Source organism: Arvicanthis niloticus, chromosome X (genome assembly GCF_011762505.2).
Source record: "Arvicanthis niloticus isolate mArvNil1 chromosome X, mArvNil1.pat.X, whole genome shotgun sequence".
NCBI classification, from domain to species: Eukaryota; Metazoa; Chordata; class Mammalia; order Rodentia; family Muridae; genus Arvicanthis; species Arvicanthis niloticus.
This window is the reverse complement of record NC_047679.1, coordinates 29276071-29293486: the sequence shown is the minus strand read 5'-3', so window position 1 is coordinate 29293486 and position 17416 is coordinate 29276071. Positions and strand designations below refer to the sequence as shown.

The 17416-nt window shown below is 39.5% G+C and overlaps 1 protein-coding gene across 7 annotated transcripts in view; it reads left to right on the top strand.

Annotated features, from left to right (window-relative positions):
* Sh3kbp1 (SH3 domain containing kinase binding protein 1) overlaps positions 1-17416 on the top strand; it is a 207222-nt gene that overhangs the window by 95085 nt on the left and 94721 nt on the right. For all 7 annotated transcript variants that reach the window (XM_034485252.2, XM_034485250.2, XM_034485249.2 and 4 more), the window contains one exon: positions 5780-5855. In XM_034485252.2, coding sequence (XP_034341143.1) covers positions 5780-5855 — 76 coding nt within the window. The remainder of the gene's footprint in view (positions 1-5779; positions 5856-17416) is intronic.

The following is a 17416-nucleotide window of genomic DNA, read 5'->3' as shown; positions in this document are numbered from 1 at the left end:
GATATTCTCTGTCTTTGTACTTAACATGATAGGTTGCTTATGCTAGGGTTAGTGGGGAGTAGATGATATCCCCAGAACCCTAGTTTATGCAGCAACCACTTACTAACCTCAAATTTTATGAAATTAGAAAATAATGAGCATCTAGATCCTGCTCAATTTCTGAAACAGAGATATTATACTGCCAAATGTGTTATAGTTGATAAGTGCTTCTAAAGCAGCTCTGATTCAGACAAGGCTTTAACTGTGGTCAGGCAAAGAACTTCAATGGAATTTAGATTCTGAAATTTCAAGACAACTCAAGTAAGTGAAAATCATCTGAATATCTCTTAAGTCTTACACTCAATTTCATAATCAGGAAAAAATGAATTATCTTTGAACTTTTACTTTTATTATTTATTTATTTTACTTTTTGGAGACCGGGTTTTGCTGTGTTTTCAAAGCTGGCCTTGATTTCAACAATCCTCTTGCCTCAGCCTTCCCAAGTCCTGGGATTTACAGGCATGTGCCCCCACGCCCAGAAGATTATCCTTAACACTTTATTTTTCTCATAGTCAACTTTTAAAAAATAAACGTCAGAGAATACTCCCCTAAATGTTGTAATTGACAAACCTACATAGGAGGCATGTCAAAGGCAAAGCTGACGCTGATTCTATAGTTCTGGAACTATAAATATAGTTCTATAGTTCTAGAACTATAAATGCTCTTGTTCACTGTACTGGACCATGCTTTTTATTTTTAAAACTCCAAGATGTGACATATCTTTTGTTGTTGACATGATACAGTTGAAGTGAGGTCCACCAAATGCAGGCAGATGGACAGTTAAATATGTATCTTAGAAGCCCTCCCATGGGAGCCCATAAGGCACTCCATTGTAAAGATGACTCTTTGTTCTCAATTTTTTTTCTGGCTCTGACATGCTCAGCTCCTACCCCTCCCTACTGAAAGCCAAGAAGACTTTCCATAATGCCATCAGTTATAGGTGTTCATGAAAGGACTGTGTGAAAATAAAGAGGAGAGTTTTGGTGGAAAACAAAAACTGAAAAGCTGTGGATACAGTTACATGTAGATATGGTGTTGTGCTGTCCCCATCCCTGTGTCCTGTACACTCTATCTCTCCATATCCTAGAGATGAGTAGGGTAAAGGTAACCAGAGTGCCCCCTTGGGTATCTCTCAGTACACTACTGTGGAGAACCAACCCTGCAGAGTTGCTGTTTCAGTGCTCGACAGCTTCCTGCCTTCTGCTTTGTTTTCTTGCTTCATATTGAATGGGCCCCAATGAATCCATAATGGACAGGAAGAGAAAGAGTACTGTCATATGCTAGTGTTGTGTAAAGAACATCTTGTAAGAGCTCTCTTTGATCTTGGGTTTACCCGGGTGTTTGGCTTTGTGTGAGGTGCATGAGTAATGGCTATATGTAGTTTCTCAGATCATCATATACTTCTCGAAGAGTTGCCAGAAAGCCTGACCTATGGACAGGGAGGCCCTGCCAACTGCTCGGATGCAGGGAGCCTCTACCCCTGCCCCAATGAGCTTGGCTGCCTTTGGATTGCAAGAGTTGTATGTCTTTGGAAAGGGGACTTTTAGATGGTGAATTTAAGTATTGTCCTGTAATTAGAAGCTTCTTACACTCAGGGGAGTTTGCATCTGAATTATTACAGCAGAGGAGTGGTTTTATACCAATTATTTGAGCAGCATGCTGTGTTCATATTCCACGGTCACAAAGAGAAACAGATATTTTCATCATTTGGAAACTGGATTTCCCTGGACTCAAACCAGTGATTGTCTTTATCTTGGCATGTAAAAGGGAAAAAGTTACTTGCTCTACTAATTGAAATCATATGGTGCTTATCTGTTCTGATGCTGTCTTGCTGGGTCTTATGGAGTTAGGAACACATTCGTATGAAACTCCCACTGTAAATAAGATTCCCCCTCCCAATTTGCTTAGTGATCTTGGCAAGAATTAGAGAGAGATGGATTAATATCATTATTCAAAGAACAGATTTTCTGATTGTTTTTTAGAAATTAGGTTTTGTTTTTAAATTTTATATATACATATATGTATACATACATACATACATATATATATATGTATACATATATATATGTATGTATGTATGTATGTATACATATATGTATAGGTGCTTTTTTTGCATGGATGTAAACCATGATCACACAATGCCCTTGGAGGCCAGCAGAGTGCAGCAGATCCCACAGAACTGGAGTTACAGGTAGCTGTGAACTGCTTAGAGGGTGCTGGGACTGGAATCTGTATTTTCTTCAAGAGTACTGTGTTCTCTTAACCACAGAACCATCTCTTCATTCCTGGTTTTCTTTTTTTAAAGTTATTTGTTATTTTTATTTATGCATATATTGTGTGCTTATATGAATTTATCTATCTGTACCACATTTGTACAGATATCCTCAGACTCCGGAGGGCATTGGGTTCCCTGAAACTGAAGTTACAGGTAGTTGTGAGCCACCTGATATAGGTGCTAAGAACCAAACCTGGGTCTTCTGCAAGAGCAGTTAGATGCTCTTAATCAGTAACCCATCTCTCTAGCCCCTAAATTAGATTTTAAATGGAGTTTGGGATATAGGTAAGATAGACAAAAAGTGATACCCGTGTGGCAATTACTGAGTCTTAAAACATATCCAAAGCAATAGCCTATTTGTGGCATATTCAGCTCTATGTTTCTCTATATGTATATTCACTGCTGTTCCTAGTAGTGGCTTCTGGGTCAGGGCACAAGCATACAAGGTCTACATGGGTGCTTGTGCTGGGAAATGTTTAGGCACTTGTCCAGAAAACAAAGGGAAATGTTGGGCCAAGGTAGAGAGTAGAAGTCGAGGGTCTGTTCCTTCTGAAGTCACACCATGAAATGAGGCCACTAGCTGATCTCTTAGGAGCTGTCATGTGCCATGTCCTCATGGCCCCCAAGTGCCTCACTGCTGCTTATTCTGGACAAATCATCTTTCTTATGATACTCACAAAGGGGAGAAGTTGCCATTCTATGGAAGAGGCCTCAAGAGGAGGTCCTGAGTTCTCTGGCACAGCCCAGAATAAGCCTAACCTTTGATGTCTTCCAGGTACAGCAGCAGGTGTGCATGAGAGTTCCTGTTTTATTTGCATGTGTGTGTGTGTGGGCCTGCTTTGTGGCTGAGCTTCAGTTATATATGGCAGATACATATGTGTAGTCTAACTAGCAACATTGAGTTCTTAAATCAGTGAGAAAAGAGAAAGTAGTGAGCATGTTGTGGAAAGGGAGAGAAAGAAGAGGGAAGGAAGCACTAAAAATGTTTTATGCTGTATCTCAGTATGGAAACAGGCACTGAGTTTTTAATCCAATAAGGACATTTAATTCTCACTAATAGAATTCCTGCTACATCAGGGTCAATGGTTCTTAAACTGGAGCATGTATCAGAGTCCTATGGAAGGTGTGTTTTCTCAGAGACTGCTGGGTACCATCCTCAGGGTTTCTGATTGGGAAAGTCTGGGGCAGGGCCTGGGAATGTACCCAGCTGAAAAGTTTTTAGGCATCGCCAGTTAACTAGCCAGTGTCACTTCAAGCAAACAGAGAAGTACCACTATGCATCCTGTCTTTGGCATCCCTAAGGGACCAGACTAGGTTGAGAGGAACATGGCATACCTTCTAGACTTCTAATCATGGCCCGCAAAGATGAAGAATTTGAGGTTTTTCATTCTCCAGAAGATAGGCATAATATGGACTTCACCATAATCCATATTACTGGGACCCATGGAAGCCAAAGCACTGAATTTTTCTGAAACAATGAAGATTTTAAAAAAGAGTGAACATTAGGTTTTTTTCTTTAAATGTGTTTAATCAGTGCTCTTTCTTGGTGTCTGATAACTTAGAACATTCTGGCAAATCAGGACTTCAGGCACGAGGCCAGCACTTTCTGTGCTTACCAACGGAGAAATAATAAGGATGTAAAATCTGCTAGACTCTCTCCAGGAGAAGGCATTTCGGGTTTAAAGCCCAAGCCATTTATTTCCTATCTCCTTTTGGTGGGTTATTTGTTCATTTGTTTGTTCTAGGAGTGTGAGCTAAGCTAGGCTGGTTTTGTTTGCTTTTTCCTATTGTGGTAATGGGTGGAAATCTTTATTCCATCCTTCCCTGCCTAAAAGGAGAGGCAAGGAGATTAGCAGGTGTGTTTCCAGCCCTGTGGCAGGGGTGACAGTGACTGATGGTTCCAAAGCTTCCGGGTTTCCTCCTCACTTTTTAATATGATCCCCAAACTGTTTCTTCATAAAATGTGACCTTCTAGCAGAACATCAACCCTTTTTTCATCTTTCTTGACACTTTCATAGAACCATAAAATACTATTCAGCTGAGTACTTAGTGGTGGAAGGTGGCATATTATTTGGGATTTTCTGTTTTTTTTTTTTCAATATAGAAAGCCTTGTGGCACTAAATAAAAATGCCACTGTGTAAAATGGAAAGGCTTTCTGTCACAAACGTTTTTAAAAATTCATGAAGGTCTGAAGATTTGGTTTATCTTTTCCTCTTTCTATGATTTATGCATATTTAATGCTAGTTTCAATGTTTGCAACATGAAGAACCTTTTCAAATAAAAAAATTGCAATTGAATTTCATTTGAAGAAAAATTCCAACCATTGGCAGTTTTTAAATGACACGGCTTATTACTCTTCCTATGTTCAAGGGACATAGAAAAGTTTGTTTTCCCAGTGACTTCATTGTTAGGATGTCAATTTACCTGACTATTTGGCTGTGACAACTATTTCTCTATCATGTCATGGGACACTTTTCATTGGGCAGTAATTATGTTTGCATGGGAGCAATGGCAGAAAGAAGAGTGTGAACAGTCCTCACCTCCGAACCATTGGGTTTGTTCATGTGTCTGATTTGGGTTCTGAACTGCTGGGTAGCCTATGGTTTCAGGAACGTCTTTAGGCAGAAGACAGTATTCAGGTTTTCCTATGGATGACTCATAAATAACAATAATAATAGAATCCACTACAAATGAAAGAGAAGGGAAGTCAGAGCAAACACAAAGTGTGTGTGTGTGTGTGTGTGTGTGTGTGTGTGTGTGTGTGTGTGTGTTAGGAAAACAAAACATTGTGCACAGGGTCGGAGGTATGGACCTTTTAGGCCTTGGAGGACTAACCAACTGGTAGGAATGGAGATCAAGACCCTCCATACTTTTGTTTTAGGAGATAGGTAGGCTTTTTCAAAAAGGACTAGATTATGTTGCTCATATCCCACAAAGTAAGTGAAATCTCAGATGGTAAGAAGGAATTAATATAAGGCCCAGTGGGTCTGGACAGTCTAGCTTCTGCCTACCTGCCCACCTCCCTCGTTCCTGAGTTCCCTCCCTTTATTTCTTTTCATGTATTTCCATTTTTTTCCCTATGGGATTATTCTGGAGCATCTGCACTGGGCCAGACACTGGGATTCCATAAATGTGATCAGCTTGTCATAAAATAAAGGAAACTGTACCTTTTTGTCTGTTAAAAATAATAATAGACGTATAAAAAGTATCAAGAGAAAAAGGGAAATAGAAGGTACCAAGAGCCTTCTCTATTATTTTACCCCCTCCTGTCTATTTTACCCCCTTGTTGGTCACTGTGGAGAAGACCCATTAATATGTGGCAGCCTATCCACAGAAAAGCCTCAACTCAAGGCTGTGGTTTATATAGTCACATCTGGGGATTTTCTCATTGTGAATTTGGTTTTGTTCCTTTGATTAATGCCACGAATCATCCTGATGTGTCTATCACCTTATTCCCTCCTCAGACAATTGGGAAGAAGTTACCTCCAGCTACATCAACTCCAGACCCAGCAAAGACAGAAATGGACAACAGGACAAAGAGTGAGTTTCCTTAATGACCCCCAATCCTTATACACCTCTGAAAGCTTGTGCATCTCTATAAAAAAAAAAAAAAAGCACACAAATATGTCTCCTTAGATCTTCCATGAGTATACTGGCAGCACAGGATAGAATCAGAATTCTTCTGTGTTTTTTGTTTGGGCAGTTTGATTCTTTCCTGCCACGTGCTTTGTGCCAACATGCAAAGCTAGAGTTTGTCCATATTGGCACAGTTAGGTGGCCAAAGGTCTCGAGAATGCTAACTAAAGCACATCGGGGATCCCTGGACCTTCCAGGGACAGTCACTAAACTAACATTACTTCTGTTTCACTTATGCTGAACTCCTCAAGGCATCTTTAAAAGATTTTTTTTTATTTCTAATTATGTGTATGCAAGTGTGTTTTTATGGAGATATATGCACCCAAATGCAGTCGCCTGCAGAGATCATAGGCACGGGAGTCCTGGTGACTGGAGTAGTAGTCATCTATGAACCACCTGATATGGGTATGTTGGGATCTGAACTCCAGTCCTTTGGAAGAGCAGTGCACACTCTTAACCAATGAGCTATCTCTTCAGTCTGACATCTTTGCTTGAATACCTCAACATATTTTTATAGCAACTTTCAGACCTATAGAATCCCTTTGTATAGATATTTCAGGCAGCAGAAGGGTTAGGTGAGTAGATGGGAAAAGATTAGTTTCATTTTAGAACAGTGTGATCCAATAGAACTATCACGTGAACCAGTAGATAATTTAAAAAATTTTGGAGACCACATTAAAAATAGAAGCTAATTTTAATATATTGTATTTAAGTAAGTATATGTACATATAACCTTTTAAATGTGTAATCTCTATAAAATTATTAAAAAGATGCTGTATGCTTTCTCAGTGTGCTATCCTTACAGTGGCACATGTGGTTTGCATGTATTAATGTATCTCAGTTTAGAGTAGCAGCCACATTTCCTAGTGCTTAGGAGTCACATGTACCTATTGGTGACCACATTGTATTTAAGAATAATGCTGAATGTAAAATATAAAAAAAAATAATAAAAAAAAGACAAAAAATCCCAGATAGTTCTATATGTATTTTGAGAAAATGTATTTGATATAATTTTAACTGAGATGAGAACTGTCTGTCTTTTGATTGAAAACATTGTCAACCTAGGTGAATATTGTTTGTTCATTTGGGAATAGTGCATTGTATATGTTTTATAAATATCACTAGGCCAGGTGGCTTATAATATTTGAGTTTTCTCTGAAAAAAAAAAAAAGAATAATGCTGAATGAAGCCCTTGACAGAAAACCATAGCTCTCAGAGACATAGTCTCTGCTGAACCAAACATGAGTGAGCATGGCCTGGGAACATACATTTAGGTTTATCTGCATGACATGTTCCAATATAGAGACAGTTACATGAACTTTTTTCTGTAGCCACAGAACAAAAGAATCTTATAAATCAAGGCTTTTACAGAATACTTCAGTGGGAACAGCAGGTTATGGGCCAAAGCAGAAGTCTCTGCTATAGGTTTTAAATGTTCTCTGATGACATTCTTAGCTTTTGGTTTGGAAAATTCTAGAGATCTACTAAATATACTTTCCAAAGGCTTTACCTGATACTGAGGTAGGTGGTAAATGGTTATTAAGAGGAATGAAGATAGATCAGGATAATTTTGACTCTCAAAGATTTGTACCATTCTATCTCTTCAGTAAAAATTTGAAAGTCAGTTAGCCTTGTAAAACCTTCAAGATACATGTGGCATTTTTTTCCTGGGAACTTCAGTTTATGTGGTCTAAGATGGGCTCCTTAGGCTAGGCAATGTACACCGTTGCAAATACTCGGCTACCTAAAGTATGTGGTAGAATCCTGCCTTTAGCACATGCCTTGTTCAGTCCTATAAATATCAATGAACCATGTCTATATGCCTGGCTCTCCCAAAACATCATGGTGGTAGAATTGATTACTTGCAAAGAAGGGATTTTATAGAGACTGGTTGGAGTATTTTGCATTAGAGTCCTAGGAGGACCAGCTGTTATTAGTTACTGACATGGCCTCAGACAGATAGCTTACTTTAATTTCCCTGGCCTTTATTCGCATGATCTGCTTTGTGTATGCAGTCAGAATGTTGCACTAGACAAAGAAAGGACCTTAGTTGTCTCCCAGCATCTTCATCCTCTCATTCAGTCCTGAAACCTTTAGGACTCAGTGTGGAAGGTTTTTCTACTCCAAAATATTGAGCAGCCTAATGGAAGTGACAAAAGGGAGAACAATTCTATTAGAAAATGTGATATTGATGGGAAATAATATTAATATGCTTGTGGGTAGGCATCAGGTCAGCAAGTCCTTGAGGAATTTGTTGTTTACTATTGGGCATTTTCCATGGATTTAGGGATAAGAACTTTGACGGTTGAATTTTACTATATACATTCTCCCTTTGGCTTTCCTTGCCAAAAGTAAATTTTACAGTAATTGCTCTCCCATGATGGCCATTTAGTATAATTCCTTCATCCTTTGGACCAGTTCCCTGTTTCTGGATCCTGATACCACATCTGTGTTTAGGTAGAAGGTTACAGAGTGTTTGTTGGGCAATCTTTGGAACTGACCTGGAGTTTAACATCCAGGCAGCCTGCTTGCTTCTTCCTTCTGACCTAAAATAGAAACCTATGGCAAAGGATGCCCGGCAGTACAGAAGAGAGCTGTTTCTTCCTGCCAGCTGTCTCCTCAGCACATTAAGCCACAGGCCCACATCAGGATTCAGAGTTATGATGACTCAAAAATACTCATGTGAGTTGGTATTTTTTGAGTGATCCAGATTTATTTAAGCAGGGAACATTCTTCCCACCCCACACCCAAACAAAAGACTTTCATGATGCTGAAATTCATCAGCAACTCATGCTGGGGAACAGATTGCCATAATTTTCATAACAAGAGGAAAACTATCTAAATATTCATAACAAAGTGCCTCGAGGTGCCTTCAGCCTATCACATCTGGTATCTCCCTTTTTCTTATTACAATTGGTACAGATTTGTGGTCTCTGTAGGTTAGAAAAGTAGCCCCAAAGACAGGCCTTTTTAGCATCTTTCTGAACTGTTCAGTATTATAGATGCAGAAGACTATAGATCAGGGCTTCTTATCCTGTGGGTCACAATCTCTTTGAGGTCAAATGACCCTTTCATGGGGGGGTCACATATCAGATATCTGCATATCAGATATTTATATTATGACTTATAACAGTAATAAAATTAGAGTTATGATTCTTTCACAGAGGTCGCATATCAGATATCTTGCATATCAGATATTTACAATATGATTCATAACAGTAGTAAAATTAGAGTTAGCAAAGAAAATAGAAGTAGCAAAGAAAATAATGTTTGGAGCTCACCACAGCATGAGGAACTGTATTAAAGGGTCACAGCATTAGGAAGGTTGAGAACCACTGATCTAGATGAACAAGTAGGTTTAGAAAACCTGGATAAAGTATGATTGGAGGTACAAATGGGCTGTTTTCCATGTTACAGCTCATTTACTTAGTGATTAGATATTTGTACCACCTCTGAGACCATTGACTTGCCTCTTGAAAATTATTATCTATAGTAGTGACATGAGGTGCTTCATTGGTACCATTAGATTGTTGATACCTCTAGGTTTAGGACAGATACCATTTGATTTTCCCATCATGCAGCCCAGAATAGTACCATAGACTCACTGGATGTATACTGAGGGGAGGTTGAGCAAATGGAGACTTTTAAATGACTTCTGACATTGCAGATTCCTTTTGCTCACTTTCTCTACCCAAATCTCATGCATACTCTGCCTGGGGATTTGGACACATCTCATATGAAGCACATCTCTTCTTTATCCACTGATGCCTTTTTGTCTACCAGAGCCCTCATGTTCAATCTCCCCAAAGTCCCCTCTCTTCCTAGACCCCCAATACATCTGTTCACTGCATTCAGAGTGAGGGCCTTCCTATGATGGGACCCAGCTACCTAGGTTGTTGAAAATCGACCTTTCAACTTCAGTCTTCTTAAGAGAAGAAAGGCTTCCTGTTTTCCTGATGGCTGGCCTTTCTCCCAAAGTCTCCAAGCTTTTCATCTGGGTAGACAAAGCTGCGGATGAGAGAACAGTGCTCCAGCCTCTACTCTGAGCTAGAACAGAAAGGCTTTGCTTCTCAGGTTTTCATTTTATTCTTTTGAAACAATGCTTCTTTTTTAAACACAAAAGGGAAAGGGTGTTCTAATTAATGCTTGGGACATAATTGAAAAGACAAGTTCCCAGCAGTGTCTAAGATCAAAGGCAAATGAACAGTCAGCTTCTTCGTAAGGGAGGCTGTTGGGTTGGAATTGACAAATATGGTAATGTACACTTCAGGTTTCATTTCCATGTCTGAATTTGGTCTGAATGTAGATTGAATGTATTTACATGTGGGCCAGATCATTCTTTATCCTGGGGACTGTCCTGTGTATATCACAGAGTATTTAACAGCATCCCTGCCCTCTGTTCAATAGATGTCAATAGAACCTGTTCCTATCTTGTTGTGGCAGTCAAAACTGTCTCAAGGTATTTCCAGCATCCCTTCGAAAGCCCAACTTGTTCTGTATTTTGTTACAATAGTAGAAAACCACAGACTGAAAAGTTTATAGGTGATAGAAATCTATTTGCCTCATGGTTCTGGGGCTAGTTGATTAAAGGAAACATGTCTGGTGAGGGCTGTTGAGTTTTTGGGTTTTTTTTTTTTTTTTTTATAACATGGTAAAAAGTATCCCATGGGTCAGAAAGAATAAGAGGTTGGAAATGTACATCAGTAGATAAAGTACTTGTCTACTATACACAAGACACTGGATTCAGTTGCCAGCAGTACATAAAACTGGTATGGTGGTACATGTCTTTGTAATTACAGCACTCTGGACATACAGATAGAAGGGTCAGAAGTTCAAGGTCATCCTTGGCTATATATAATTTGAGGCCAATCCAGGATACACGAGATATTATCTTAAACAAACAAAACAGGCTGGCAAGAGGGCTTAGTGGGTAAGAATGCATGCTTTGCAAGTATAGGTGCGTGAGTTTAAATCTCCAGAACCTATATTTAAAGTCAGGTATGGTTACCTATTCCAGTAAACCCAGTGTTGGTGAGCAAATATAGGAGGATCCTGGGAGTTTAGTAGTTTAGTTAGTTCTCCAGCTAGCCAGCCTACCTAAAATAGTGATCTTATGATTCATTGAGGGACCCTAGTTCAGCAAGTTAAAGAGCAATAGAAGACAATACCCAACATCCTAGCCTAGTCTCTGTATGCATGTCCATGGGCATACATACCTACACATTCATATGCATGTACCACACACACATACACCACATACCACACGCATATACACATCAACAAGAAAGATTGAACTCATAGTCTTTAGCCCTTTTATGACTAGAGTTAATCCATTTATGAGAGTAGAATCCTCATTACTTAAAGACCTCCAAATAAGCAACATCTCCCAACATTCTTGCATTAGTCATTAAGTTCACAAATGTATGGTCTTTGGAGGACATATTTACACAGTAGAGCCTCAGTTTTGAACTACTAGTGTGTTTGTATAGTAAGTTCTATTAGGGTGTTATTACAACTACCCTCCTTCTTGATGCACAATTGACACTCATTTATTGACTTTATACCAAACCTAATACATATTTGACCCCTCCTGATGCCCCTGGGTGCTCAAAATATGATCCAGAGCTGGAAACCTTATCTAAATATAGCATGCAGCACAACCAGCCCCAGTATCACTACTACACTGGTCCATCCTCCCAGTCCCTACTATTACCAGACTCCTAATGCAACACTAGACAGTGATTCTCATGGTGTGTTTCAGGGATAGTAGCAGTGAAAACAGCCTGGAGACCTTGTCCAAAATGCAAATCTGCTGGGCCTACCCCAAGTCAGACACTAAGGGTGGGATCAGTGAGCCCTATGGGGTCTTCAAGCCCTATATTTGAGGCCATTGCCCACTCAAGTATGAGAACCTCAGACTGAGACCAGGATGTTTTAAGCTTCCCTGGTAATGGGAATTAACAGAGTTCTTATTTAGTATATAGAGTTTCTCATCCTACCAAGACTTGAAGACTCAGATACCAGGAAAGGGATCTAAGAAGTTGTGTGAGCAGATGTCCCACACATCTTTGACCATGGGCAATGGCTGTGAAGCCTCCAAGACCTGCCCCTCTGGTCAGTTCCCTAGAGCACTGTAGAAAATTCAGTGCCATTTTACCTCCAAAGGACAGGGTTCTATGTGTCTGACAATGGAGGTTATTATCTCATTTCTGACATTCTGATGCTTTGAGCTGACTCTGTGGCTCTCATCCCTTCCCTGCTGTCGCATTGTGAAGAGCTAGATTTATGCATGTTTCATTTCTGCCACTTGATTGTAAGATCCCTGACAGCCAGATACTAGTCTTGCTTACCTTAGTCTGTTGTCCATAGAGAGTGATAGAATACCACCCCTACACATAGTCCCAGAGTATTAAAATCTCTGAGAATGAAAAGGTTTTAGTGTTTGTAGGGTGATGAAACCTGTTCTTAGCTGACATAAACCTGTATGTTATTCATTTCTCTTACTTAGGGTGATATAGGTCATTCATTTGCTGCAGAATTTTAATGATTGGGCATAATAACATAAGACCCTAGTAGTGGGTGGTACATATGATATGGCATGTGAAGCATATTTCTTTGAAATTTTAAATAATTCTGTTCTTAGAAGTTCTGCTTAAAACTACAAACTAGTAGTATCTCAGATAATACTTATCCATTGAAGGGCAGAATTATGATGTTAGGGGAAGTCTGCATCACTGAGTTGGTACTGTGTGTGTGTGTGTGTGTGTGTGTGTGTGTGTCAGTCAGAGCAAAATACTGAGTGTCTCCCCTAGTTACCCCACCTTTCTTTTTGAGACAGAGTCTCACTGACCCTAAAGCTTACCATTTCAACTAGACTGGATGGCCAGAGAGTCCTCAGGATCCACCTGTCCCCGCTACTACCCCTACTGCTACCCAGCACTAGGTTTCCAGGCAGGTACATGAGACTTGCTCAGCTTTTCTGTGAGTGTTGGTTATCTGACTTGGGTCCTCATGCTTATCTAACACAGCAGGCATTTTTCCCATTGAGCATCCCCCTAGCCCGTGAAACTGTTTCTTTTTATAATGTCTCGAGGGAAAATGAAACTCCAGTTTTAGACATGACCTGGCCCTTTGCATGGCTGCCACAAAGCTCTGGAGAGCTTTCTTTCTACCAGAGTCTGGGTGTACATGGGCTCATAATCTTTATAGGTTGAAAGTGAGCTCAGAGCACCTTCAGAGGTTGAAAGTGAGCCTAGTGAGTGTTCTGGATTTAAAGTTATATCCACATATGTATGTGTTCAGATTGCTAACATTTATTTTGTTAATTCTGTTTTTATTTTGATTTTTTAAGCAGAGGGTTTTGGGATTATTTGTTTAAAGTGTTTTTTTTTCTTTAATCCATTATCAAACTAGATGGAGGGAGCCATGGAATGTGAGCATGTGAGTTCAGTTCCTTTAATGGTTTGTTTTTAATAACATGTAAATTTCCCAATGTCTAGAGACTGAAATAATGTTTTAGGGAGAGAGAGGATGAATCATACTTGATGTTCTTTGTGATTCTTACTTGAGCAAGTTTCTTTAAAAAATTGAAAGCTTGCCACATGTGGTGGCACACATCTGCAAGCCCAGCACTTCAGAGGCTGTTAGGAGAATCACCACAAAGTTCAAAACCAACTTGGACTATATAGTAAATGTGAGGTTTGCTTAGGTTATATGAGATCCTCTCTCAAAAAGCAAAGAAGCATGGTGAGTCACTGAGTAAAGGTGCTTGCTGCCTACCCTGAAGCCATAGGGTCTGTTCCTGGGGATCACAGGGTAGGAGAAACCAACTCTTACCACTTACTCTCTGACCATCATATGTGCTCAGCTCAGTACACATGTGCTTGCACACACACACAACACACATTTTCTTACACATGTATGAATGGATGATAGATAGATAAATGCAATTAAATTTAAAAAGTAAAAAAGCTTAAAACTGGCAATTAAAGTGGCGTGAGTAACTCTTGATCTGGGAGTAATGTGGAGGGAGTCTGTGAACCTTCTTGTGCTGTATACACTTTCTCTACTCTCTGAAATGTGTTTGTATGGTTTGTTTTATTTCATTTCTGGAAAGAAAAAGTCTTTGCTTATCAGATTATCTAACGACTGTAAGACAAAAAGCTCTCAGAAGTTAGGAATCTAGACTTAAGTTAGCTAATTCATTGACATATTTTAATCATTCAAGGAAAAAGTAACAACAAAGTAATTTCAATTACTAAATAAATTATGCCTTTCTTTCTGTTTATGCATAGATCCATTCCTACTTGATTTCAGACTATCTACGTCCATCAAATTAATGAATTGATGGAAAATACGTGCTTGAAAAATAAATTTTAGCCCTTTCTTCTTTATCTGTTTGCTATGTATTTAAAGCTTAGAGTTTTTTCATGTTCAAACAGGATTTAGAGTTATCCTTTTCTTTTAAAGCATTTTAAATGTCCCTTGCTTTTGGACCATTTTTCTGTATGCGCATGACCTTGCTGCTCTGTGAACCAGGGTAGCAGCACCCCCTGCCATCATTTGATGTGTGTATTTGTCTTGTCCTTTGGTATTCTTCACTTCCTTGTAAGGACAGGAAGTTCTACTTGGTCTTATTTGTATAGCATAGGCTCAGACTCCAGAACTACTTGGCAGTGTCTTTTGCACGGTGGTGGTCAGAAAATATTTGAATTGAAATAGGGGACAACATACAGTAGGTTTACTATCACACTTTTGAAGTTAATAGTGATTTTGCATATATATTTATTTTTGAACAAGTATCTTAAAGCCACTGAAACACAAACCAATGTGTTTTTATTTTATGATACTGAGCAATGGCTAAATGCTATTTAAATGGATAAAATGCTTCATAAGTAAGGATAATTTTAAAAAATACATCATAAGTATGAGTCTACTGGCTGCCATATTTGCTTAGAAGTGGTTGTGATTGGAGTGCTGAAATGTCATTGCTGGAACGAACATAGGTCTAACCTATTATGGTACTGTGTGATCTGAGAACATCAGTGATATGCTTTTGAGGGCCTAATTAGGAGCTGGAACAACTTAGTTCTCTAATTAGAACAGCATTGTTTTGAGTTGTTTAAACTTTAAGATTTGGAATACACTTAAATGTGCTTAAGATGTTCTGCTGACGATAGCTAAACTAACCTCTCATCTCCTTGGCTGGTCTCTGATGTTACACCTGATGATGCTATGTTCATCCAGAGCTACAATGTCATATAACTGGTTGTCATCTCAGGTCAAGCAGTCCACAAAAATCCAGCTGGCATTGAGCCCAGTTCCAAGTGTCCTGACTCCTGACCCAAAATTCTGTCCTTTGAGGGTTCCACTACTTCTTAGGTATCACTCAATGATAATCAAGAAATGTGCAAGAACTCTGTGTGTCAGTTCTGGGAATGCACATAGGCAGCCAAGAGGAAACTGCCACACCGGGCATTGCTTGTGCATATATATGACCTCAAAGCTCCCCCACAGCGACACATTTCCTCCTGTAAGTCCACACCCTTTCCAACAAGGCCACACCTTCTAATAGTGCCACTCCCTAGGGACCAAGCATTTCAACACATAATTCTATGGGGACCAAACCTATTTAAACTACCACAGTCCTATTCTTTTTCTTCTCCCAACTTCCCTCAGACCCTCCCTATGTCCTGGTCCATCCAACTTCATGCCCGTTCTCTCTTTAAAATCAAAACAAAAAATCACGGAGTCTGTTTTGCATTGGCTAACTACTCCTGGACATGTGACTTGTCCTGAAATATGGTTGATATCCACAGTGTTATGTCATTGAAGAAAACTGATTTTTTCCCTTTGCCAGTAGGTATCACTTGCAAATTGTTTCTTGGTTAGGGGTGGGACCCCATGTCTACTTTCCCCCTCTCAGTGCTGAGACCCTGTCTGTCTTGAACCTGTGCATGCCCTGTACTTGCTGCCACAGTCTCTGTGAGTTTATACGTGCATAGGTCCTGTTGCATTTGTCAGACACTATTTCCTTGGAGTCATCCACCACCTTTGTCTCCTACAATCTTCCTACCTCCTCTTCTGCATAAACCATGAGCCTTGAGAGGAGGCATTTGATAAAGACATTCCATTCAAGACCGAATGCTCCCAAGTCTCTTGCTCTCTGTACATTGTCTAGTTGTGAGTCTCTGTGTTAATAACCATATGCTGCAAGAAAAGGCTACTTAGATGAAGTTTGAAACAGATGTTGATCCATGGACATACCTGTATGTCATTAGGAGTCATTTTAGAACATTAGTATTTGGTTTTTCCCTAGTGCCCATGACCTATCTAGTCTTGTGTTTTTGACTACTTTTAGCAGTGTCATATGCGTTCTATCTCATGGAGTCAGTCTTATATCCAATGGTTAATTACTCCCATAACATTTGTGCCACAATCCCATCAGTATATCTTGCAGGAAGTCTTGGTTATTAGGTCAAAGGTTTTGTAGCTGGACAATAGTGATGATTATATTTTTTCATTGGAAGAATACACAGTTCCTTCCAACAGCATGAACTCTAGTCAGTAAGGGTAAAAGTTCTAGTTGTACACTTCAGTAAAATAAGTAAATGTCCTCATCAGTACCACCTTCCCTTTGGATTGGGGAGAGCAACCAGTGGCCTTAGCAATAGCTTGTGATACTGGGAAGGGGACATGGTAGGAACCTTTTGGCCAATGACTCAACAAGATGACTGGCACTGGAAGTTGTACTTGGTGGCATGAGATGTTTGGATGGGGCATTGTCTCCCCCACTATAAATGTCCATTGGTGTTAGCAGTTCCTCCCTGTGTTCCCTCATTTATCTGCTCTCTCATGCTCTTCCCCATTTACTCCTCCTATTCTAGTTTCTCCTTTATAACAGTATAGTCTATTTCCCCCTCCTTTACACTTATACTTATTAAAACCCTTTTTTGTTTGTTTGGTTTTTTTATTTTGTAGAAGATATATGCTTGTCTTAGCTTACAGGGAATTTGTAAGTGTAAGATACAATGACCCTGTGAAATAAAGGCACATTAGTTCTTACTAAGCAATATTTCCATTGTGGTGATTACAGTGGAACTCCACAGCATACTCTTACAGGCTGTGCCCTGAAGTCGGAAGGTAAGTGATGAAGGAAAATGAAATGACATAGTAGGAGGCTTCTTTTTGGTAGAGAGTGATGTTCAGGGGGGGATTTTGCACTAAGAAAAACATTGAGATAATTTGTATCAAGTTTCTTCTTGTTAGTATGCTTCTGTTTTGAGTGACTGCCTACCTACTGGATCACAAAATAAGAGTGGAAAGCAATTGGGTTGCTAAGCTGTATGACAAGAGGTTCAGAGCAAAAGACCTCCTGAAGTTGATGAATTTGAAAGGCAGCTCAATACCATTAGGACTTAGGATCATTTGGGGGGGGGGGCTTTTTTTCTGTAATGTTCATAAAT